The 26,765-nt window shown below is 39.1% G+C and overlaps 2 protein-coding genes across 2 annotated transcripts; both read right to left on the reverse strand.

Moving 5' to 3' along the window:
* Positions 1-9,191: 9,191 nt before the first annotated feature.
* Positions 9,192-16,789, reverse strand: LOC137272783 (acid-sensing ion channel 1C-like). Its single transcript, XM_067805175.1, has 8 exons — positions 16,577-16,789; positions 14,753-15,311; positions 14,120-14,218; positions 13,553-13,733; positions 11,090-11,149; positions 10,616-10,778; positions 10,099-10,190; positions 9,192-9,823 (listed from the first exon to the last, which is right to left on the reverse strand). Exons 1-8 carry the CDS (start codon positions 16,726-16,728, stop codon positions 9,672-9,674), a joined length of 1,458 nt encoding a protein of 485 aa, XP_067661276.1. The 5' UTR covers positions 16,729-16,789; the 3' UTR covers positions 9,192-9,671.
* A 2,396-nt stretch (positions 16,790-19,185) lies between these two features.
* LOC137272784 (uncharacterized) lies at positions 19,186-24,609 on the reverse strand. The gene is made up of 5 exons (XM_067805177.1): positions 24,548-24,609; positions 22,567-22,678; positions 21,232-21,381; positions 20,105-20,233; positions 19,186-19,402 (listed from the first exon to the last, which is right to left on the reverse strand). The coding sequence occupies exons 1-5, from the start codon at positions 24,593-24,595 to the stop codon at positions 19,266-19,268; spliced, it is 576 nt and encodes a 191-aa protein (XP_067661278.1). The 5' UTR covers positions 24,596-24,609; the 3' UTR covers positions 19,186-19,265.
* Positions 24,610-26,765: the final 2,156 nt, after the last annotated feature.

The following is a 26,765-nucleotide window of genomic DNA, read 5'->3' on the forward strand; positions in this document are numbered from 1 at the left end:
ACATTCCTTGTCCGTTGTGTCTCCTGTCCAAGCAATCAGTTAAAGAAATCAATAGAGAGCTCGTCCATCAAATACGCGGTTATGGAAAACTCAACATGTTGTGTCCAAACATACATCGATTTAGTTGCAGTAGTTTCGTTTTACTGAGAAAAATATGGTCGAAGATTCGACCACTGTTAACGCCATAATTAGTATAAACACAAATGTATTCGTCCAAAAATCCCAAGACAACAACTATAAACTTCACTCATGACTAAACCGTTAACTCCGAAAAAAGACTACCTAATGATAACCCGTCACCGCGATCATGTCAAAGCTATACACAATTTGCAAACAAAACATGAAATGACTATTCTGTGAACACAATATTTCAATAAATATCCCTATCATTGATGAAAAAAAGACATTAAAGTATTCTGTATATAGCTGACCAAATCTGTTCTCGGACATCTGTTTTCGTTCGGCGTGTAACGGCTTGCCGTTATAACTATAAATAACATGTACAAGACGTGCTACACTTTTCCTTCCTTTACATATAAAAGACTGACACTTTACCTATAAAACATTTTAAACATTTACCCTTTATATATAAAACACTTATCCTTAACAATAAATAACTTGTACAAGACGTGCTACTCCTGTCCTTCTTTTACATATAATACACTAACCCTTTACCGATAAAATATTTAATCTTTTCATATAAAACAATTACCCTTTAAAACAAATATATGTATGTCCTTGTTAATATTGGCCCACTCCTTGACGTATACAGACATAGATTCTACACATGTTGATGTGCAAAGCGATACCTTTATAGTTCTCAGAAATATTGTAACGTTCCTTTCCATATATAAAATAGTTACATAATGATATGATATATAATATAATATACTTTATTAACACGTCAATAACTTCACAGTATTCATAAAAGTTGCACGTGTTAAACAGTTCGTTAAAAAGTTCGTTAGCATGAACCAGCGATACCCACTAGCAATAAACATAGTGTCTGCACTTTTGAAATTAAGATAAGACAGCAGTTTACAAATCTTGCATGTCCGGTTTAACTGTATGAAGAGGAGTCTCTCATTACGTACCAGATTTGTGTAATTGTCACATCATATGCATGACTTAAACTTTATGTCTATCAATGTGATACATTTCTATTTCTTCATCAGTTTGGTTTTCTATGTCCACGCTTGACAAATCCTGGATATATATTGAAAAAAGTCTGAAATTATAACTATACTCATCTTTGCTGACGTTGCTTGCAACGAAGAGAACTAACGGAATAGGGTGATCCGGCTCACTGACTTGCCTGAAACATGTCATTGCATACCGACTGCGTACATCGATGTCCCAGAAGCCGATCACAGGACGATAATGTCGAGACTCCAGGTTTTACAGACAACCGCCTGTAACATTGCTGAGCTTGGCGTTGTGCAATAAAGAAACAAAGCTACTATAAATATTGGATTTCTTTAATTGCTTCCACTGTCTTAAACATAGCCTTCATGTAGCTCAGTGGTTGTTTTTACGCTCACAAGATTGATTTTCTCAGACGATACTTCGATTAACCTACCATTAATGCCATACTTCTCGTCAGAAATCTATATGCTTTCAAATACACCTTACTACACTCACATGTGAAACGTGGACTGTTAGTTGGAGGAACTGGAATAAATGTAACGTTTGAAGAGTTCGTGGATACCTACACGTATCTGAGGAAAAATGTTTATTCCAATTACCATGAACATTTACAGCAAACGTCATCTGGTAATAGGCACATATTTGCTTTCAGGTCCCACCTTCCGCTGTTGACAATAGACCATGGTCGGTAACATAATGAACAATGCAATACTGCTAGGCCAGAGGTATTTACACAGTTTATACAAAACCACCCCACCATTACTGGTATTGATTCATGCCTCGTGTAAATGTTTGTGTCCATAATGTGTATGGCCATCAAGAAGTTGATAGCCAAAACAAACGGGTGTTTTCAAATCACCAAATGCATGTCGATTGTACATAGGGAGATAGCTGAGGACTTCCAGCTGACAATTATTCGATGTTATTTGTATTGCAGTCTGATGTGTTGATGCTATCCACTTGCATCCAATGCAGCTGTATATAATCAAGCAAAATCTGGTTAATTACAACGTCTCTTTTATCACTTGATGTTTATATCGATTTGCAGCAATCTATACATTGAATATGCATCACCGTTTCGCATGTTTGTTCGTCAGTGGAACTTTGAAAAAATGCTGCTCAATTTTACAAGACATCATGCGATCGAACCACGAACAGATTATCTTCTGATGTGTTCATGTGGGCCGATTACAAGGCCCTATCAAGTAAGCGGAATTGGCATCGACGCGTACACAGGAAAATTATTCCAATTGAAAACACGATACCCTTTTAATATCAAAGGTTGAACAGCAAGTGATGTAAAACTGTTTACAGGGGTGGAGTGTTGCACTCAATCAGGAGATGGGAAAAACGACGTTGAGACTGTATCGTAACTTGAAACAATTCTGCGAAGTTGAGCCGTATCTACCGAGTGACCTCCCTTAGTCGTATCGCCGAGTTTTAGCCATGTTCCTCCGTAGAGTCGCCCGCTACGCGTGGAGACGTGTCGATACACTAACATGCCAATGAAGCAGGGTATGTGATTTAATTGCAGTGAGTGCGTTGAGGGTGAATATCATGTATTATTACAATGTTTCTTAGTCAAATGTGAATAAATATGTAATAATTTTGTATGTTAGAGTGGTAGTGACAAGTGTAGTTTTATTGTGTTCGAGGTTGAGATGTTTTATTTAGCAGCCAAACCCTGCGATCTTTCATTGGAAAAAAGCAAGGTATGTTATATCAAGGTGCGTAATCTTTTTTAGACTGTTTTGTGTATTTTTAGTAATTATTGTTTTTGTACCATTTATTAACTGATCTGTCTTTACACTGTACATATAGTGTCTCTTAGCCCTTAATTGGTGGCTCGTAAAGGATATTCCGTTCACCGACTAGTGTGTTGTTTTATTTTGTAAATACGAGGCGAGACTGTAATCAAATATCTGTCTTGTCAAGGAAAAACAATAAAACGCAAATCTATTTCCAACATTTCTAAAGAGTCCGATAAATATCATACCGTTACTTAGTAATACCCGTCAGTTTATCAGCTAAATCGAAATGTGACTTTTGGCATGCTGTTTAACCTACTATTATTTGACCATTCAATCCGACCCGAGTTTCTCATTGTGAGCCTAATCAATACTCACTGTGATGTGTATAATTGTCTTAGCTAAGTGCAAATACATTCCTTGTCAGTTGTGTCTCCTGTCCAAGCAATCAGTTAAAGAAATCAATAGAGAGCTCGTCCATCAAATACGCGGTTATGGAAAACTCAACATGTTGTGTTAACACGTCAATAACTTCACAGTATTCATAAAAGTTGCACGTGTTAAACAGTTCGTTAAAATGTTCGTTAGCATGAACCAGCGATACCCACTAGCAATAAACATAGTGTCTGCACTTTTGAAATTAAGATAAGACAGCAGTTTACAAATCTTGCATGTCCGGTTTAACTGTATGAAGAGGAGTCTCTCATTACGTACCAGATTTGTGTAATTGTCACATCATATGCATGACTTAAACTTTATGTCTATCAATGTGATACATTTCTATTTCTTCATCAGTTTGGTTTTCTATGTCCACGCTTGACAAATCCTGGATATATATTGAAAAAAGTCTGAAATTATAACTATACTCATCTTTGCTGACGTTGCTTGCAACGAAGAGAACTAACGGAATAGGGTGATCCGGCTCACTGACTTGCCTGAAACATGTCATTGCATACCGACTGCGTACATCGATGTCCCAGAAGCCGATCACAGGACGATAATGTCGAGACTCGAGGTTTTACAGACAACCGCCTGTAACATTGCTGAGCTTGGCGTTGTGCAATAAAGAAACAAAGCTACTATAAATATTGGATTTCTTTAATTGCTTCCACTGTCTTAAACATAGCCTTCATGTAGCTCAGTGGTTGTTTTTACGCTCACAAGATTGATTTTCTCTGAGGATACTTCGATTAACCTACCATTAATGCCATACTTCTCGTCAGAAATCTATATATTATGCTTTCAAATACACCTTACTACACGCACATGTGAAACGTGGATTGTTAGTTGGAGGAACTGGAATAAATGTAACGTTTGAAGAGTTCGTGGATACCTACACGTATCTGAGGAAAAATGTTTATTCCAATTACCATGAACATTTACAGCAAACGTCATCTGGTAATAGGCACATATTTGCTTTCAGGTCCCACCTTCCGCTGTTGACAATAGACCATGGTCGGTAAAATAATGAACAATGCACTACTGCTAGGCCAGAGGTATTTACACAGTTTATACAAAATCACCCCACCATTGCTGGTATTGATTCATGCCTCGTGTAAATGTTTATGTCTATAATGTGTATGGCCATCAAAAAGTTGATAGCCAAAACTCACGAGTGTTTTCAAATCACCAAATGCATGTAGATTGTACATAGGGAGATAGCCGAGGACTTCCAGCTGACAATTATTCGATGTTATTTGTATTGCAGTCTGATGTGTTGATGCTATCCACTTGCATCCAATGCAGCTGTATATAATCAAGCAAAATCTGATTAATTACAACGTCTCTTTTATCACTTGATGTTTATATCGATTTTCAGCAATCTATACATTGAATATGCATCACCATTTCGCATATTTGTTCGTCAGTGGAACTTTGGAAGGTGATCGAATCGTAGTTTCTTGCATCTGAGTTTTGAGCAAAGACTGATGCAACGTCACATATCTCAGGTATGAATAGACCCGTGAAGCTCAGGATTAGAATCGATCTTCAGGTACTATAACCTGCCGTAAGAGGCGACTAAAGGGATCGGGTGTTTAGGCTCGCTGATTTTGTTGACACCTGTCATCGCATCCCAGTCGCGTAGATTGATTTTCATCGATGCTGATCACTGGATTGCCTGGTCCAGACTTTTACTGACCTCTGTCATATAGCTGGAACATTGTTAAGTGCTCAGCTTATTCACTCAAGTATGGACATATATATCGACATGTGCCTAATAGATATATAATCACTACACATGACCACTGCATATATAGTTTTCTCCACGTGAGTGTGAAGGAATGTTGGTGCATCCACCAATTTCCAGGTTTTGAAGCAAAAGGATCTTATGTAAAATACGCATCAGAATTGCCTGTTTTCCTTTATGTGTAGATCACGCACATGATTGCGGTTTGGCTTATATAGCATGATTATCACACGGGTCAACAGTCCGAAACCGAAAGCTTATTCATAAAATGATGCTGTTTTAGAACTGCATCATAATTTTCACATTCAAAAACAGCGTTGTTTGTGCAATGAACATTACCGGTGAGCATTTCTGAGGCGTAAATAACGCAACATCCAAAACTAAATCTCCCAGTTGTCAATACCTTCTTGTGAAATTAAAGCGTTTTCACATGCGCCTTCAGTGTCATGATCATCAAATCCAACACGTTGACGTTAGGCGAGAAGTGTCTGACTTTGCAACGCTGCACTTTGTCTTGGCTGTAGTAAGTTCCAGCGGTTACGGGTACGGGTACCGGTACGGGTACGGGTACGGGTACGGGTACGGGTACGGGTACGTATCCCCAAATGTTCCTTCAATGACATTTCTAATGGTGTGTGAATCATTTCATTCATTAGTGTAAACATCACGGGGACACTACTTTCAAAACCTGCGTGTAAATAGAGGAATCAATATGGGACTTGTTAAGTTACCTTGGCTTTATCAGAAACGTGGTACAAACGCACTCTTTCTGGACTACATTATTTGACGTCTGTCTATTGCTGTATGTTGCTTTCATCGTGAGGTAGGTCAATACTGACCAGTTTCTTCATTAATAAGACGAAAACGTATTAGATATCTTGATATCAAAGTCATTCATGGCCAAGTTAAACAAAAGCCTCATTAGATAGAACCGCGAAGCCTGTAACGTTATCGATCGTACTGTCGCCATGGTGCAACGTGTTAACTTATTCATCCGATTTCAACGAGGTTATATGTAAAAATATATTTATCATTTATGAACACTCTTCCTGCATCGTATACATGGCTAAACAAGCGAACCAGAATAATCCATCTCCGAATAGCCAAATGAAAACTATGATCAAATTCAAACATAAGCCTACAGTTCATTCTGCCTACAGACTTATCATAACAACTTTATGGTTGAGTGATTCGACGTTATCGGTTCACCCGACAGTAGTGATCAAGTCCACTGTGTGGGGTGAATATGCTATAACTGCTTTTCTTTTCTCATTACTAAATTACTTTTTAAAGTGACAACAAACTGGAACTCATTGGTTCAGATTATTGTTACATTAAGGTGGGTTTTTTTAAATTCCCAGTCTGCCTACAGTACAAATCATACCCGAAATGGACTCCAGGTAGAATGACCTGTAGGCATAATGGTCCCACACAGAACATTCATTCTCATACCAGATCTAAGCAGAAATGCTAATTAATGTTAATTAATTATTGTTCTCCCGAGAGTGTAAGTAAGTCCGAAACATTCAAGGTAGATTATAACTTTCTACTGTTTCTAATGGAAGCATATGTGTATTTTCAATGTACGGCTAGATGTTGAAGAGATGGTGTAAATCCGAGCAGGAAGCTCCCTATGGTCCCTAATACGGCGATCTTCCCTCAGTTGTTGGCAATCTGTGATCTATTTTCACCATTATCACGCTGTCTTGTCCGAATATGAAATCCATTTTTCTAAATAGATGCTAGTTTTAATCCAAAATACTGTGATAATCTAGTTGGTTCGACTGTCTTCCTTTGACATTTTGTATTTATTTTATTTATTTTTGGATGTATTGATAATGAATTTATCAAGATATGGCTGAGATAATGTGACTGTAAAATTTAACTCACTCACTCAGTTAAGAGATGCCAATTAACTGAGTGTAACTACTGTTAACGGAATGCATTCGCATGAATGACGGTCGTCATATTGATGTATTGTACTCAGGTGTTGCAAAAGGAACTGTGAATTGGGACAGGAAATTAAATCATATAGGATATGAATTACATGAGTCTACAGTGAAACGTTCCTCTAAATGGATGTCGTTAGTTTCCCCCTAGGCACATTGAGGAGAGCGCTGCGCCATGCCCTTTGGTGTTTGCACCCTGCCGTTTTTGTTTTGCGCCCTGCTCATTTCGCCTCAACCCCAGTCCGTTTTTTTCGCTGTCCTTTATTTTACTACGAACTGTGTATTTTCCGGAAATTATCAAGGGCGGAGTTTTCTCCCTTTCTTGATGAGACGGAAACTTGTTTTGATAATGAATAAGAATTTGGCATTTAAACAATGGCGAAGTCAAAGGCATTTAACTTGCCTTACGAATCACAATGCATACCGAGTAAAGAATCACGAGGAGAAAAGGGAGATACGGTTAAGTGAGGAAGTGTCGGCGACTGGTAGATTTCTTCGCTCCGAAACGGTATGGGCCTCTAAGTTCGTGATATTTCGGCCGATGATTTTCGTTTAATTTTCTCATGCCTTTCAAATGAAAACCGTATGTACTAAGGACAACGATCTGTGGACTACATGAGGTGACTTTTGTGCATTCAGGGGGCTGACATTCATACGACTGTTTAGGTGAAAAATGTCTGCCACTTGGAATCCATTGGCAATTTGAAATAGATCTTGACTTATTTCGCTGTTGCTCCTGGAAAATTAAATGGTTAAAAGAGCTTGCATATATGCGATTTCATAAACATAAATATCTTGATGGAGTAAAACTGTTACGACTTCAAGCACACGGGCTTGTAATGCTAAACAATGTCATCAAGGTATGTACTGTCACTAATATAATCTTAGCACTATAGAAATGGGAAGGGATATAAGGAGGTCAACACACCATGTTCGTTTCAAGGCGAATTGTGTCTCATTAAAACTACGCACAAACTTCTAGCCAACATACATACCTACAAAATGACCTGGCCTTGACCTGCACCAAACAGAAAACATTCAGGGATCTGATGGCGCATAATTATTTTATTCATAGCCGATGAGCACCCTGGCCCTTATTAGCGCAGAGAGCGACACAATCATGTTTGCAGGTGCTACCGATTGAATATGTTTTGGTGCATGTCGTTTGTGTACACTGTGAAATAAAGAAGAAAATAGGTGAGTTACTGCTACAAATTTTGAGCATGGATATTGGGTCGGAATCAAGAAATCACTATTCTCGAGACCGCACCTAGCTCCCAAAGCACTGCTTCGATTTGTTTTTATGCTGTTCCTGTTTTGTAGGAAAATCTGTTGCCTCGAAATTTGTGCATACTTTTTTAAGACCCCGTTAGGGACAGAACATATCGTTATGGCAGCTTTTAGCGTTAGAAGACCCTGTGATTTCAAACGAAGGGAAGCTCTTCACAGTAGATACTTACGTTCAGGTGTATGTTTGTGTGATATTTTTGTAATAACATGATCAAATTATAATCTCTAAGTGGAACACCGTGGGCAGAAATGGATCCCTGGTTTGGGCAGAAGTTAAATGAGAGCCTGTCAGACTTGATAAGGTTTCCCTCCATGAGAATTCTCAAATCCATCAAGAAGCAAGCCTTAAGGAAAAAAAGATGACGTAGTGTCCATTGAGTACATTTTCACAGGACACACACATTGTCCCGACATACCGACATGCCCTTTTATATCATGAAGTGTCCTTTTCTATGAATTTATCTTGCCCTTTCTTAATCTCAAGGGGAACACCAGTCACATACACATTAATGACAAAGGAAGAAACGCACTTTTGACAAAGTTTGATTTCTTTTCTATGACACTTTACTGACAAAATCTTGTGTGGTTGCATAATGTACATGTCCCGTGTAGAAATACGTCAATTGCAAAAAAGTGTCTTCACTATACCACTCCATATAGGGAGATTGATTCTTGAAACTGTAGCTGTAACAGGTGTAGGGAGATCGTTGTGACTCCGAATGCATTTGTTAGGTAACTGTTCAAGAAATTAGGAAGAGCACTCATAATGAACTTCCACCAGCCTTTTTCGTAAAATGCTGATGTGCGTTTACGGGAATATCATATTTTCCAGAGAAAAGCTAAAGCCCAAAAGACAAATCAGAAAACGGCTTTTGACTAATGTGACAACTTTTATGCATTTTTACAAATCCAAATTTTCAAATTCAACTACATTAGACCAATCATATGTGATGTACAAAAATATGTTCGACTACCTATAAACATAGAAAAGTATATAAGTCATCACATAACAAAATGTTTGAAATATATTGACCAGCGTATTGTACATGAAACAAACAAAAATGTCCTAAGCTTCTACATGTAAAATTATCTAATGAAAAATGTGTTTTGTCGGCTATACACAACAGTTTAAGTCAGTGTTGAATGTAAATGTATGTGTACGTATGGGAGGCTGGAGTACTGGAGAGGAAGCGAGAGTAGCTTTGTGTCAGAGGCATGCGCATGCGCCATTGAGGTCAGTAAGGAAAGATGTGATAGCCGACCTGGTTGTGTTGGTGGTCACTCAAGTGAGAAGAATAAAGTACATGTCCTGGCATCTTCGCCTTGGTGTTTTATTACCACGAGTCATACTTATCGCTGAATAGGTTTGATATGCTTGCCTTGAACGCCACTTTTCCATCTCTTGAAGGTTGTTACAATGAGAAAGAGAATGAACTCAGCCAGTTCCGTGAATGTCAGAATACTGGCTCCCAGACAGATGCCCATGTGACCTCCCAAGTTACCTGGCAACACAATACACATGTACTCGTTAGGAGATGGCCTTTCTAAGGTATCATGTGGAAATTGCAAAGTTGTTGGATAATGTCCGGAAAGAATACATGTTCACATCGTCCACGAAGGAGCACATTATCCTCATGTCCACGTATATCAGCAGCTATGTAGATATCACACACGCTGTAACCAGCCTATAACAAGCACTACACTGTCCATGACGATAACCGTAGACTATAATTTCATGAAGTTAATTGCAAACTCTAAATATGAATCTATCACTCGCCTATTATCGTCTCAGTTGTGTACTGTGCAGTCTGATATGTTGATTGCTCGATCAGGCTGTCGTAGAATATCCGTATTTCGAGATAGTTTTCCCTGAAAATGTGAAATATGGTCAGTGCTTCGTATTATTATACGTCGCTGTACAAGGACAGGAAGAAAACGCGCAGTCACCATAGGGCAATTATTGATGTTAATTGGAGCTATATGCCCAACACGGTTTTTACAATTCAGTGCAGGCGTGTATGGACGCCGTAGATGACTGGTTTTGTTTGTGGTTTTTTTTTTGTTTTTTTTTGTTTTTGTTTTTGTTTTTTTTTTTGGGTGGGGGGTGGGGGGCTTAAAAGGACATATTATGTCACTCAGATTTCAGGAGAGAGTATTTCTTGAGAAACGAAATGTCACAGATTTCATTTGAAAATGAAAACTGTCAAATCACACAGGATCACGAAATCTTGGACACGCTCGTGAAATATGACAGTTCCTGGTACAGGGTATTACAGTAGGATACTCAGAGATACCTGAGAGATGTCTCATCTGGTGCAAGCCCAAGCTTCAGGAGGAACGCCACTGACACATTGGATGGGTATCGCGATGTGGATAGCTTGACATTGTACGTCTCGAATGAACATGGCACTTGACAGCCGCAGGATTTCTGAATTGTTGCATTTCGCCTGAGAGATACTAAACAAAAGTATATACTTTACAAAGGATTAATTAGTTCACATGCACAATATTTGCACAATGCTTTTCAGCAATTTGATGAATGATCCTCGTGCAAGTCATCTGCACAAGGTTTGCAATTGGGTTATTGGAGAACTTCATATTCCAAGTAACCATGTATATATATATACATAACGTACACAGGACACTTTAAGTGAGTCTAAATATAGTCTATATAAGTAGTCTCAAATACGTTTTCTAAGCAGTGATGTACCAAGTGTGTATCTGAATTCTCTTGCGATTAAAAAACACAAAAAAGAGAATGAGCTCACTATATTCTGGAACGTAGCAGGTTGTGAAGTTGTACAGTGAACACATTTGACCAATACTTGCTGAAAATAGAAGCATTATAGCTAGACAAAAGATAATGTTGATATGGAAATGAGAAATGTTAGAAACATTACGTCTGTACAAGTGTGTCCCATATATGAGTCAAATAATGAAAGAATTGCATACGAAGAGACAACAGGACGTTGAAGCAAACACATGATCACCTCGCTCCTTATCGTCACATTGACATAGCCTTATCGTTATGAAAACAAGTAATTATCAGTCAAGTTCAAAATAATAAGGAGCTTTAAATCTATTTACGATGAACTGTAACCAACTAGGGTATTACCGATAGAGATACAAAACAAGCATGTAACAAAACCCGTATACTATAATCCAACACCATATAAAAAAACACGCTCACATCAGTGGCAACGGAAGGTTGCACTTTAGACGGATTTATATCATCCCCCTCAGCCGTTGGTGATTGTAGTTAAATTTTGTCATAATTTAAAAACAGAAGAATATTGTGTTTCACCAATTCGATGAAATAAATTTACCTTGATTAATTTGGGACTTACAAAAATCCTAAAGAAGGACAATGATTTTGACAATACTTCAAAAACCTGTAAAGATACAGCCTCTCACAATCTCAACTGTTAAACAGTCAATCATACAAAATTTATCTATTTACATATCATTTATAAACAAATATGTAACAATTCAGAGTCTTGTAAGTATGCAGTTACACCTAAATGGTAATTAACGTTTGGAAGATCCTGAACTTATTTGACATTGAAGTATTTATCCCTTATGATGGAAAAATCAATGTAGTTATGCAGTACATGCTTGATTGTGACGCCTTCTCCACAGGGAATGGTAAAACGGAGGACCTTCGCCTTTCAATAAATATTCAGGTGTATATCATGTATGGCCAATGCGACATCGTGGCACGGTGACTTCTTCAAGTATGGCAACTCATGTACGTGTAGGTGTAACCGATAGTTTCATTTGAGGTGATGTACATGTATTGATACCAACTTGGGCGTCTCACGTTTTCTGTCTCGGAACATGTATGTAAGATATAATCACAGATTTGTAATCAGAGTATGCGATCAGAAGTAGAGTAACATATTTGCTGAGTGCTGCTTTAGCAGCAAAATCGACCATTGTGTTATTCGAACATGGCTGTTTAACCAACAAAGGACGTTGGGGTGTTGGCCAGTGGGAACAGCTTTATATAATGCAGCGATTTCAGTAAAAAGTGGATGTTGAGAAGTCACATGTCTATTAGCTAGAAGGCAAGAAAGAGAGGAGGAATATATAATATGACGTTAGCGTCTGCAGTGAAAATAGAGCTGCCCCTCGTAATCTAGAAGAATTATTGAGTTAGAATTAATACAGTGGAACAGTATATGATTGAGCGTGATTCTCATTATAGGCGATGCAAAACAGAGGATCCCCACCTTTTAATAAATATTTCGTGCGTATACCTTGTATGATCAATGCGACATCGTCCTATGGTGACGTCCTGAAATCTGGACTGACAAAATAAATAGGTGGATTTGTTTAATTTTATGTATTGATTAAGGCTTAGACGTCCCACTTCCTCTGCATCCGATAACGGATGTGCGATCTAATGTTAGCTTTGTATTGAGAATATGAAATGGGAAGTGGAATCACACATTTGTTGGGTACTGCTTTTGCAGCAAAATCGACCGTTGCGTTACCAGAGATTCCAACATGGCTGGATAATCAACAGAGGACGATGTCGGGGTGGCCAGTGGCAAGGTCGTTATATAATTCAATCATTGCACTTAAGAGTTTATGTTTACAAAATATATTTTGATAGCCCGGTAGTGACTCGGAAAAGACTATATATTGTTTGTATTGAGGGTGTTTTCTCTTTATATCAGCGCAGTTATTATGGCATTTGTTTTAGCTGTAAGTATGGAGCTAATCTGGTAATCTCGAATATATTGTTCTGGATCCATCTTGACAGTGGTACACGTCACTGTGTCACCATATTTGCATCCATCTGTAAATAGGACTTGTATGTATTTTATTTACTTTGTAATCGAACAACTAATTCTTGTATATATTGTAATTCATTAGTCTCAGAGACTGAAAATGTTACCAGTGATAAGAGCATGTAGATGCAGAATTCGTTCAACCCAGTTATAGTCGTTCGGGGATTACTGGATAACTGGAATGACCAGCAGTCATGTGTCTGCAAGAATTTGTCTGACCATAGCTTCTTATAAACATTAGATTTGCCATCTGATGCCATGGCTAGGAACACACAAGTAGTACAATTTACACAAAGCTGAGGTTTCGTCAGTTAAGGGAACTGGTTGACTACTCACTCAGACCTACTAAACAGTCAAGTTAATTCTAGTGTATGGACGGTAGCTTATTAAAACATCTTTCTGTTCCAGTAATTGTCAAGTGACGCTACATCTTACCGTTATCTGCTGGCTGAATGCAACCACAACGGTCGTAACTTAACTTTGTGATGCATTCCTTAAGACAGTTTTCATATGTGTAGGTGTCGAAATATTGCAGCGGGTTGTCAAAAGACGGTGATAAAGTATCCACACATGTCCGGCTCCTGAAGGCTTGATAGGGCGGTGGCAGGTAGTCGAACTGATACAAATAACTTAACAAATAACATGCAACTTATTTTGTCCAAACAATTATGTTATTTACACGAGATTGTAGATTTCACTACTTCGGCGATTCAAAACCTGTAACATCAACAAGATGTTTTGATGTAATTGGATGCGTTGCCTTGAATTCCTATTGCCTTCGACACAATCAGCCTGACTGTTACGTAACGTTTGATATATTGCACACTTTGGGTTGTAAGGTTTTGACCTTGTTAAATAGGTCAACCATATTCCAGCAGTATTAACGCTGCTTACATCACAAAAGACATGAAAGAATAGAGGTGAAATAGATACAACGACCACACGTTGTTTCTCTTTATCAACTCCTCATTGAGCTTGTGAGTGTGCATGTAAGTGACTTACCGTTGATCTGTGAATAGAAGCGTATGTGGATGTTCCTGGAGCTGCCAGGAAGGAAGATGTCGCAAGGTCAGGGTGTACACGAGGGTCATGTAAGATTACCTGTAGTGATGGAACAGCAATGTATTCAGTCAGTGACATGGACTAGTCACTTCACCATCAAACCACAACTGAAACTAGATAAACTGTGTTAAGACTGAAAATGAGCAATTAAGATGAGAACAAAAACAACAACAACAACAACAACAAAAAAAACACAGCAAAAACCAAAACAAAAAAAAACAAACTGTCATGATTGTTCTGGGGAGCACATAAGGTATCTATGCACCATATGTATACTTTACAGCTGATACACTGTGGTGCGTAACTATACAAACCACAGTAGTGACTGTAACATCGGCATTGTTTCAGCCATATCGTGACTAAAGCAAACATAGGATCCACAGTCACGATTGTCTATGGCAGGTACGAAAGACAATGTAACGTAAGTCGAGTACTGCTGCAAATGTACAATTCAAAAAGGGGGTCGTAAATGTAAACATGCAATTCTGAGGTGTATTTTGAAATGGTATCCCTGTTTCTATACTTGCAAAACATTTTACTACTTATTACGACCAATTACTTTGCATTGCATACCTTCAACCCAGCAGCAACTTGGGCCCCAAGGACATAGTTGGCCTGATCAATGTTGGCATCCATGATGAAATTGTAGTCTGATCCAGTAAGCCGAACTATAGCAACATCAGAAGCATTCCAGTTGAAGGTGGCACAATGCCCCATGGTAGTGAAAACTGGTTTCATTGCATCGATACAAGGGTAGTATCCAACGCCATTCATCGAACAACTTTTGAACATTCCTTTCGGAGTCATGTAAATATTTTCCCACCAGTCGTGATTCTGACTCTTCCAAAATGTAGACCCGTAGCCAGGATCGCTCCAATTTATTTTTTCCGTGAATAGTCCTAACAGACTGACCTTTGTGAAATACTCCTCCAGATAAGGATCGACTGCTTTAATCTTGGTCATATTAAACGGACTCAGATTGCAGAAGGTGACGGCAGGAAAAGGTAGCTCTTCGAGGACTTCCACTTTCGTGTTAGTTATCACTGGGTATCTGTAGTAGTTCATCAACTCCTTTGTTATGTTGTAGGTCATGTATCCTGTCATCACCAAAACTGCGACCGTCCATGAAAAGCTAACAAAACAATTCTATAAGAATCTAGGCGCATACTTCTCCAAACATAAGTGGGATTCTGTGATCCTTTATTTAAGAGTAAGTCAGTGATCTTACTAACCCATTAAACACCGCAGGTCCACTAACTAGCCAATTTCAAACATCACAAGTCCCTAAATACGTGAATACTGCTAACCGGTCAGAGAATAGTCATCATAAAATGATTTTAGGAACCGACCTGAGACATTATGCATTTACTAAATCTGTCTATGTTGACTGAAAACACGTATTACAATCAATCAATGACATAACATTATCGAGAAAATTGTCTAAGAGTGTATAGCCTTCTTTTCGCAATGTTATCACAAAAATACCAAACCCAACAAAACAGCAAAAAAAGAAAAAAGAAGAAAAAAACGTGCAAAGGACTTTCTTATTTACTCATGCAGTAGGGCGGTGGGGTAGTGTTCGTTAGTCATGTCGGAAACTCAGGTTCGATTCCGACATGGGTACAAACTGTAAAGCCCATTTCTGGTGTCCCCCACCGTGTTATTGCGGGAATATTGGTGGAGGCGTTTCAAAACTTTTTAAATCAATTATTACTAGTTATATGCGTACACTGCTCTATATCAGTAACTGACGTACAACACTACTTCGTGATCGACTGATTTCGAACGAATAGTTCCTTACATCTTGCCATCCCTCAGAAGTACGTTTACACATGAGCATTCATTAAGCACCAACAAGGTATACCACCAACAAGGAATGTAATTTGTTAGGAAATGTTAAGCGAAATAGTCAATGATATACCAGCATGCATATGCGTATGCGCATGGTTAATAAGATTGACAGATAACGTTTTCATAATAAAGCATTCAGCAAGTACACGATAGTACGCTAGTGGTATATATGAGGCAGGAATAACTTGACAGTTGAGTTGTGAAGAGGGGTATGGCTACCAGTAAACCAAAAGGCCTGAAAGACAGGGTTAAGTTAACGACTGCAATGGGGACGGAACCGTGAAGAACTGATCTTGAGTTAAACAAGCTCGTTGTAAGACACAACAAACGGGACTTGGTTGACACTTGTCATCATATCCCAATTGTCTAAATGGATGATCATGCTGTTGATCATTGTCTCGGCCAGACTCGATCATTTACAGAACACCTCCATATAGTTGTAATATTGCTGAGTTGGGCTCAAAACTGAATTCACTCTCTCATTATTTGAGAAATATGTAGAATCTTTTGGTCACACTATCAATTATCATGTAACACTCAACTTACCACCTAATGTTGTAGTTTCGTCCGGCGATGAGTTTATTGGCTCCATGAAATCCTGTGGTTTGGGTAAAATCAGTCCACAAACTGCTTGTTCTCTTCTCAAAACAGGGGGTTTCATCTGTTCTTACAGCTGTCACTTCTGTTTTAGAAGCCATTTCGCAAAAACATTTCGTGCTGACATTCCTCAGTTCACCTTTCCAGACTGATGGAACTGACACATTTGCCTCCTGGAAATAAATTGCACGGAAAATCGACCCTGCTCTGATCAAACAATATCCTAATGCACTGTAATTGTATTGTGTGCGTAGGTTTATGTATGCGTTTATACAATGGCACCGATGAATCGTTCGCTATTCCATATTGTCAAAGTACTTGTTGCAATCAATCATGTGTATCCTACCCAATACTGTGTTAATACTGCTCACTGGGGTGTGCTCTCGGTCACATCACCCCCACCAGTGGTTCAATATTCATTACATATTTTCAAGATTTACAAATGGAGTATTGGCAAGGATTGCTTTCGGAATGCTGTTTCATCATGTTGTGTATCTATCTGGCGATTTTTTTTTCTGTTCCTCTTTACAAGAACACTCACCATCGATCCCAAATCAGACGAGAAGTCAGTTCTAGGAGACCACAGGATCCACCGTTATCACAACATAATTTGGGACAATGTGGCGACATTATTGACAGACGTCCAGGCATTCACCAAAGAAAACTTACAAAAACTGTTTAAATCCGCAGGTACTCAATTCCCAGATTGTCACACAGATGACTGTCAGCATGGCTCAAATTTCGCCTTACACGCTATAGTTAAATCTTGGAAATTTTACCGGTTGTTTTAATACGAGAGTGTGTTTTCTGTAATTTGTATTGTCATTGCTTAAGTGATAGTTATCTTTGGGTCCCAGTGTTTAGAGTTTTGTTTGTGAACTGTGGGTCACTTCATACCATACATGTATAATGGCAATAGTATTTTAGCGCCAGGCCTTTTCAGATAGCGCTCCTGCCATTGGCAGTTGATTGTTTACTTCAAGTTCGAGAAAGTTGTAAGTGAAAGGCAACAGTCGCACTTTGATCAAAAGTCCCCGATTCTGTGTCAGTGTATGTACAGGCTGGTTGTTGTGTTGAGAGATATACGCGGACTTACACTAGGAACTACTGGACTTCTGCCTCTTCCTATCATCGACTGTTTGTCAACAACATCCGTCCAACAACCTGCATCATATTCAAGATTGCCTCTCCGTGCCTGACTCCGCACTGTGCAAACTGCCTTCACTTAGTATATCTGATCTAACTGTGAAATGCCTTGATTCTGGTGAGTTGATATTTTATATTTGTGATCAATTGCCTTAGACTTGCTACAAAATTTCATTGTGCTAGAAATCTGTATTGTGATTCATTGTAACTAGCTCATTGTTTGCTCAATATGTTATTGCATATTTTGGACTTGTCTGTGCTATATTTTGCTGGCTCACAGGGGATTTATTATTTTACCTTTTGTCGCTGTTATTTATTATCCGTAACAGATTTTACGCAAAGTTATAGCTGTGCAATATAGATTTTAATCTATCTGTTTTCCTTCCATGTAGGTGCCATTGGCCGTGTTTTGTTCCGTGTTTCTTCCAGCGGAACTCGTCTGTGCCGTTGCACTTGGAAGCCTTATATTCTGTCATATCTTCCAGATATGCAAACTTGCTTTAACATCAAGCTGCCCCTGGTAACCAGTACAGCTCGAAACTCTGAAACAGTCACACCTGATGACCGGGTTTAATTAGCCTCCCATTACAAGCATTGGCTGTTGGGCACCGTTTCTCTTCCGAATCCGCTTTTGTTACTAATGGGTTGCATAATTTTGAAATAAATTATTGAAACGGTATTTTCCTCATACTGCTAGGGACCGCCTGTGTATTCGGGGCTCAACAGTCTTCAGCAAAACAGGTGTCTCATAACAACCAGCTAATGAGTGTAAGGTATTCATGGCGTGTGATGGTTTGCGTGTAAGTGAATATGGTTTTACACCGTTTCTGGTAATATTCTAGCAATATCACGGCGGGAGACACCAGAATTGGGCTTCACATGTGGGGAAGAATCGAACTCGGATCTTGGGCTTCACGAGCGAACGCTTTAACCACTAAGCTACACAGCCTCCCCGGTTTGTGTGTCGGTCTGACCAGAAATCACACTTGATATCCATCATTATTGTCGCCTGAGGAAGACTCAGTCCTATTTGGAAAAGATTATTGCCAAATTACAGCAGAGATGCGAAACAAAATTTACTCTTTGATATATATATATCAAAGTTCCCAAAGTACGATCAACCTTATAACATGGACGCCGAACCTTCCCCAGCATCTCCGCCTGTGTACTGATTTCTCCCTGTTCAGGGGCCAACTAAAGACAAACGTCTACAAATCAGCATTTCATCAGTGATCCCCAACAATCTCTCTTTTTTACTTGTATATAGTGACTGATTTTGTGCGCTTTGATCATGTCACAGACATGCATATATGCGCTATATATAATAGGCTATGTAAATAGTCTACTACATGTTATATATGTGACAGATAGAAGCTTTTCAGTCACGGAGACCTATACAAAGGACTCATAAGGTTTGTTTCAGGTTTATTGGTGTTAAAGTTTGGATGACACATGCAGGATGTAGAATCGATTGAAAAATCACGTCTTTTGTCTATTTGCTGGGCAATGGCGGCATTCCTAGTTCGCAGTTCATTGTGAAACGTGTGTCACATTTGCACTTCATCCCGTTGACTGTGTGCCACTCATGCAGGTCATAACAGTTATTGTCACCAAGGATTTCGCATTGTTCTGGAAACAGAAAGCATGGGGTAACACATCCTCGTTTCTGGGTCCCTGTACCTCTAATGTCCTCCTAAATTCCGGGCTATTATTATGACTGCCCTTGACCCATTTACCTGTAGATGGATCGTGACATATTGCGTTTTCTAACTAAGATTATCCTGTATATGTCTTTGAGTTTCAGTGTAGATTATTTCATCTTTAAGATTCTTGTTGTGTACAACTCTCTCAACCATCTGGCTTTAGTACACAGAAGTGATATGATTTCAGTTTACATCCACATAAAGGACCAAGACCCAAATCCTTGCGAGTGCTAGACATTCCACTGACGAGTAAAAACATCGACAGATCCTGTTGTCATAAGCAGGGTCGTGTGATTGAATAACTTGCTACCAGACATTCAGAACATCGAAGACATTGAACTATTTAAACGTGTCTTGAAAACTCACATTTTTGAGGCTATGTAAATATCATTTAGCATTATAAATTTTACTTTAGCATAACGCAGATAGATAGATAGATAGGTAGGTAGATAGATAGATAGATAGAAAATGCATCATATTGCTGAAACGCACGTTCAAGTATTGTGCATGCGAACAGCTGTGTTTTCGTGTTAACAATACTTTTTAACAATGTGGAATGTTTTGAAAAATCTAGTTTAGAACAGATGACTGTTGATGGCTAGTGTAGTAATAACAACAGAAAACATACCCTCTGCGTTCTCATCAATGAGCCACACATGAGTCTTCCCGTTCATAGAGTTGTTCTCTTCTGGACAGGTGAACGCATCACAACCGTAAGGTGTCAGACCATTGACACAGCCGTTGTCGTCCATACATCCTGGAGACGCATACAATCACGTTTAAAAATACACGGTGTAGCCCTTTAACTTGTTTGAGTGGCATTTTAGTATTTGAGGTGTACAAATTGGACAAATTGCTATGGATAACAACTTCTTTACTGCGTGAGTACGACGTTTCGATACAGATTCTTGTACCGTTGTCAAGCAGGGGCGACGTGCTTGACAACGGTACAAGAATCTGTATCGAAACGTCGTACTCACGCAGTAAAGAATTTGATATCCATAACAATTTGTCCTGTTTGATGCGCTCAAAGAAACCTGAAAGAACACGTCCACCCTTTTCACTGCTTAAAGGAAACGCTTCGATTAATAACTGTAAAAAATATGTAAATGTTAGGCTTCGTCTTGAATACAATCACAAAGAAGAACATGAGTGAGTGAAAGTGGGTGAGTGAGTGAGTTTAGTTTCACGGCCCACACAGAAATATTCCTGCTATATGGCGGCGATCTGTAAATAATCGAGTCTGGACCAGACAATCCAGTAATCAACAACATGAGCATCGATCGGCGCAATTTGGAACCGATGATGTGTCGACCAAGACAGCGAACCTGACTCCCCGATCCCGTTAGTCGCCTCTTACGACAAGCATAGTCGCCTACTATAGAAAGCATGTGTTGCTGGGGGTACATGAACGAATTGTCACTACAAGGCGTAACATCCTGTTGCTGTGCGACTTCATCGACTCTCGACTGTGAAAGTTTGGCAGAAAATCTAGTGTGAGTGAGTGAGTGAGTTTTATGCTGCACTCAGCAGTATTCCAGCCATACGACGACTGTCTGTAGGAAATCGAATCTGGACCTGACAATCCAGTGATAAACAGCACTATTATCGATCTACGCAACTGGGATACGATGGAATGTGCCAACGTAGCCAACGAACCTGACCACCGCCCCGTTAGTCTCATCATACGACACGCCTGAACTGCTGGAGACCAATTCTAACCCGGATGACTTCAAAACAAACTCTCAAACTCACCTGACTGATCAGTGACGATGCTCACTCCGTTAGCGGCACATCGGTACTTGACACAAGTCCCCGTCACGTCCAGGGTGAAGTCACTGTCCAAGTCTTGGGACTCCCCATTCACGTTGCAGCCGTTGTCATTGACGGTGTACCGAATAAGAGCTGAGGAATTTGATGACACGTCAATGTAAACACAGCAAGAAGATTATTTTGTACATTCAAACAATGTTGCTTGACGAAGGTATAAGAAATTTCATGCATACTGAAATGTCGTGTCATAGATCCTGAACAGCAACAGACACATGTTCTAAACAGAACACAGTTTTAAATAGAACAAATGATCATGAACATTTACTTTCATGAGATTTAAGTCTTTCGGAAACTTGCAATTCTTTTGCTGTTCAGCACGTAATAAAGAAGTTGTCACCACTAAAATGTTTTACTTTCTCATTACTCACCAGCTACTAAAATGCCAATCAAGCAGATCATGTTCATTCCGATGAAGTGCATCCAGATGATGCATGATTAGCGAATGATAGAAAGTATGATGACAAATTCCTTCACTCACTGAAATGCATGATGTGTACTTGTGTTACGCTGTTTTCAGAAGGTAAGTACTTTTGTAACTGTAAATGCGAAATGTGTAACCTTGTTATTGTTACAAACCTTTCCCGATGCACCTTAAGGGATTGTTGAAGAGTCAAAATGCATTGTCCGTTTGGTAATGTACCTTGGCGTATTGATGTAAGCATGTCAACTGCAACCTACTCATTGAATAAACACATTAAATGTGGTTCAAAGTTAAAACATAAATGTTCAACTATATGATGGCAGTTGTAATGACCTATCGCAATGCATAACATTATATGACTTATAGAATACTAACCTTCCCTCACACACGCACGCACGCACGCACGCACACACAGGCACATATTCATGTCCGAGTTCGAAAACACTCAAGGCATCCTTGCGTCGGTGTGAGCAGAGTTGTTACCATCATCGCATGCTCTGGCTCCCGTCAGAGCGAATCGTTGTTCGTAGGTAAAAGGGACGATGAGATAGCGTAGTGCTTAAAGTATTCATTACTCTCGCCGAAAACTCAGGTTCCATTCCCCTGTGTCTGAAACCCATTTCTGATATTGCCGGGGTATTGCTAAAACGCGGTGTAAAACTAAACTCACTCAGTCATAGTTACAAGTAGTTTGTCTGCTCCACGGTTGACAATGTACTGGGTTCAGTCTGATCGCTCGTGTATTGCTTGGAGCTGGGTTAAACAACACACACATGCACGTTTGCACACAAAATAGCGCAACGATTAGAAAGGCGGTGATGTGAAGTTGATCATACCATAAGGTTCGAGGTTCAAATTCAGCGGCACCACGACGGACGTCACAATGGACACCAGGTAAATACCAACAAATACGATGACACCTTGTATCTTCATAGTGTCACAATGGAACTGGAAAGACATATCTTGCGTGAGAGAGACTCGAGGATAGATAAATCACGCAGTCAAAGGAACATTATCACATTACTTTTCCAGGGGTCTGCAGCTGAAATAGATGATAGCGTTCAATAACATTTCAGTAGATGGCATGTAATATATCCCTTGATATTCATTGTTTCTGTGTGTTTCTGTCACCCAATACATATTGACTGGGCATATTCATTGAGATAATCTGTTATCCCCTAAAGAAACGTTCCTTGTGAAATGCACTGAAAGCGACATATCGTTTTCAAATGCAAAACCTGCATAGTTGAACATTTGGGAGGGATTGGGCTTATCTTTAGTGATTAAAATGCGTGAAGTATCTGTTAATCGGTACTTGACTAGCGGTTACCGAGGCTGATGCTCTATATTTGTCAATAAAACCACAGTGATGAATTCTAGGTATCATTTTCACATTACCGTTTCCCATTAAAGAATGCATGCATCTAAATTAACAACACAATCTTACGTACGTATCATGTGCAGTGGCAAATGGGTTCCACTGCCCTATGAACCGAAATAGATCACTTATTGACTCCTTTTTGGTACATATATATACTTTCCCTGAAATAACACGTGAACAGATTTTTACAGAAGAACCGCAAACTGGATAACGCAAAAACGATTACGTGTCATGGGATGTTTTATTTTTGATATTTCACAGATACTTAGTGTCTGACTGGAGTGCGATGAAGATTCTCACTTCATATCATCTAATTTGAAATACCGTCGCCAGTGTCATTTTACTGTACGAACACCATTCCATTTAGAGTGAGGTGTTGCAGAATGTGCACTGGCAGCCCCAGATTTTAATTGTTACGTGTGCTTGTGCTTGCCAAGCTTCTTCACAATGTTAACAACGGGTTGGTCATTTCATCAACATACCTTTTCGGTTGTGTTTAAAGCTTACACATATTTTCAGTTACAATGTAACAAAAGAGACTATATACGTTGACGACTCTAGTCAGACGTGGTTTGATCAATGTTACAAGATTCCAGTTCAACTTAAGCTTCGAAAAGGTTTTGTGATAAACATATGGACATTTCCATATTTGCTCCATCAGATATGAAAATTAAATACGATCTAGTTCCTATTTTATATTTCACTTCCCATGGGAAACATTCACTAGCCTTTGCATGTGTTTGTGTAGATATCACTTTTAGTACTAACAGTATCGACTCATTTACAACCTCCTCCACGGTGTAGAGGTTCGAGCGTCCTCCCCGAGAGCTGAAGGTCACGCTTTCGATCCCCCAAAGTGTCATACCAAACGAAGCTAAAATATGATACTTGTTGGTCATTCTTTCAGCGGGGTATTAATGCTTAACTGCAGCATGGTGTCTCAGTCAGATAGCTCTACATAACCAGCTTAGGTTTGGGCTATTACAAGCAGCAAAACACACACAATGCACTTGAGCAAAACATTCTCAAGTAGGACGCTACGCCCCATTTCTCCCCAAACGCTCATAAAAGTCACCTTAGGAGTAAGTGATGGATTTCATTAGTCACATAGATACTCGTCCGCTGAGTATTTTGCTACCCTTAGCCGATGTTTTGTGAAAAATGTATTGATATACTCGTGGGCAGGTATAAAAGCGCTCATCCATACTGTGGACAATCCCGCCATAGAAAATCCGGGATATCCAAATCTCGAGTTCCAGCGAAAGATAAAAATAGCTTTTCGACACCGCCTTTGTCCGAGCTACTGTGAGCAATTTGTTGGAACAGGCGCTATTTAAATATTAATTTTATTATATATTATTACATAGCCATGACATGTTGGATACATTTATCAACTGCAGAACTGGTCCAGTGAGTGGTACCTAGTTTCTACTTACCGATCGCCTTCTCGTGAGTAGAATAAATAGTTTATGGCACCTTCCCATTTTATAACACGTTAGATCGACCAATCATCCTCGCGCAAAGGATGCACCATCTGTGGTTTATAATATTCTATGCGTTGTTTGATTTTTATTGACAATCGTTGTATTGAATGAGCTTGCGCTATTAAACATGACGATTTATGATGGCATATGGTGAAACTATTTTCCATTCCCGACGCCGGCCATTCAACTATCAGGCTTACAAGTATAATGGTACTTATATCTTGGATTATAATAGAAGGCTAACAGAAGATTGCTATGTTTACTTACAGTCTCGACTCTGGGTTCACAAAGTACGCGTGCGAGACGCACCAAGTCACAATGCTTGCGAAATTTGGAAGATTTAATATACGTTGCCAGGGTTTGGTTGAAGTCCCGCGCTCACACACGCACACATATACACATATTTATGTTTTATTTCGCTTTGTCTGTAACATAATGACTGAAATTAAAAATAATCTGCATCCTTCAGTTTTATGTTATAATTCTGATCGAGTTACAGTGATCTATGCTATCAATAGGGAAAATCGGAATATATCACATGAACACCATCGCCTCTTGTCCTGTGTGATATTTTTACTCAAGCTGACATTGCCTATAGAACAGCAACGACGATACTTGGATTAAGAAATGACAATAAAGGAACATGAAATATCAGCCACTTTGTAATCCATCCCAGACACATAACCTGCCATTATGCAAAAAAACAAAACAAAAAAAACCAAAAAACAAAAAAAACAAAAACAACATGAACATACAACAAAGCACTGAAACAGACTGGGAGACGTAAAATAATACGATGTAGATGAATACATTTCCAACCACAAATTGATGTATCTATATTATCTAACTGAATCGATAATGAAAACTTCTCGTGAACACACATGGGTTTATGTTTCTTTGAAATTGTGTTATCTATCACAAATTAGTAGATGAATCTACTTGGCAACATCTGTTGAAAATCGCAAATCCGTAACATTAAACTATTATTACGACTACACATAAAACATTCCTTTGTCATGACGTCGTTTTTACAACTAATTAAGGGAGCTATGTCCGCCCAATTATTAACTATATGTAGACTTAAACACGGCGATGTTTGCCATATGAGCGTTATTAGGATTAGCCTCCACGTTCTGGCTCTGCTGCCTGAGCAGAATTGGATAGATACCATAGATGGTCTGGCCGTTCGACATAACACCATAAGCAGGCTTTCTGTTGACTCACAAGCAACCGATATCATAACATTACCCGCTTATGGTACACACGTTGTGATATTTGGAAAGGAAACATCTTTCAGCTCTTTGGTGGACCTTTGTTGGTTTCTACTCGATTGTAGTGAATCATCAAATCAGTCAACTGATCACGCCAAATCAACTGGTTTTGCTTCATACTCGTAGTATATTAGCCTGAGAGGTTGTGGGTTCTTCTGCTTTGACTATCTGACAGCAATATGTCGATCACCCATAACTGCATCACGTGTGTTATCCAATTTGTTTGTCTTGTCAACTGAAGGGCTCACTAGCTTTTGAACAATTTCTTCTCCTCACACACCAGTCGCCTCAATGGTTGTAAAAAGAAGGAGCTGATGTCAACGAGGTAGGCAATATTGTCCATTTACACCAAAAGGTAATATCTGGCTAGTTCGATGACTGCAGACATAAGGCACATGGATTATCATTTGGCCCAATGCTGCGCACTTAATACAGTAACAATTGGTTTGGAAACGATTCTCCACAATTGTCCCACAGACAGAAATAGACTCGACTGAATATCAAATGCTGTGAAATATGGGCACCTAATACAATCATCCTTCTCATCTCATACTCTACACAGATCCAACGCTGTGATCCAACTTAAATCAGCAAAATGGAACAAAGCAGCATAAATAGGTTTAGATGTACGTCACTCTCAGCAAAATTCCAGCAATATCACCCATATGGGGAGGCTAACCCGGGCCAAGGTGACAAGCGAATGCTTTACCATCAGACCACCTCACCGCTCCCATAAGGTACAGATTGTTTATGTTAAGCAATGTAAACAATTATCATTTGTTTGTTCAGACGTGTTATGTTGTCGTAAATTGTATTCACTATTAATCTGTGTAGTTGTAAAAATATACTATTATCATCTCATACCAAAAAGGTTATCCTTCAGCATAAGGATGCTTAAC

The sequence above is a fragment of the Haliotis asinina genome, chromosome 2 (genome assembly GCF_037392515.1).
Source record: "Haliotis asinina isolate JCU_RB_2024 chromosome 2, JCU_Hal_asi_v2, whole genome shotgun sequence".
Lineage (NCBI taxonomy): Eukaryota > Metazoa > Mollusca > Gastropoda > Lepetellida > Haliotidae > Haliotis > Haliotis asinina.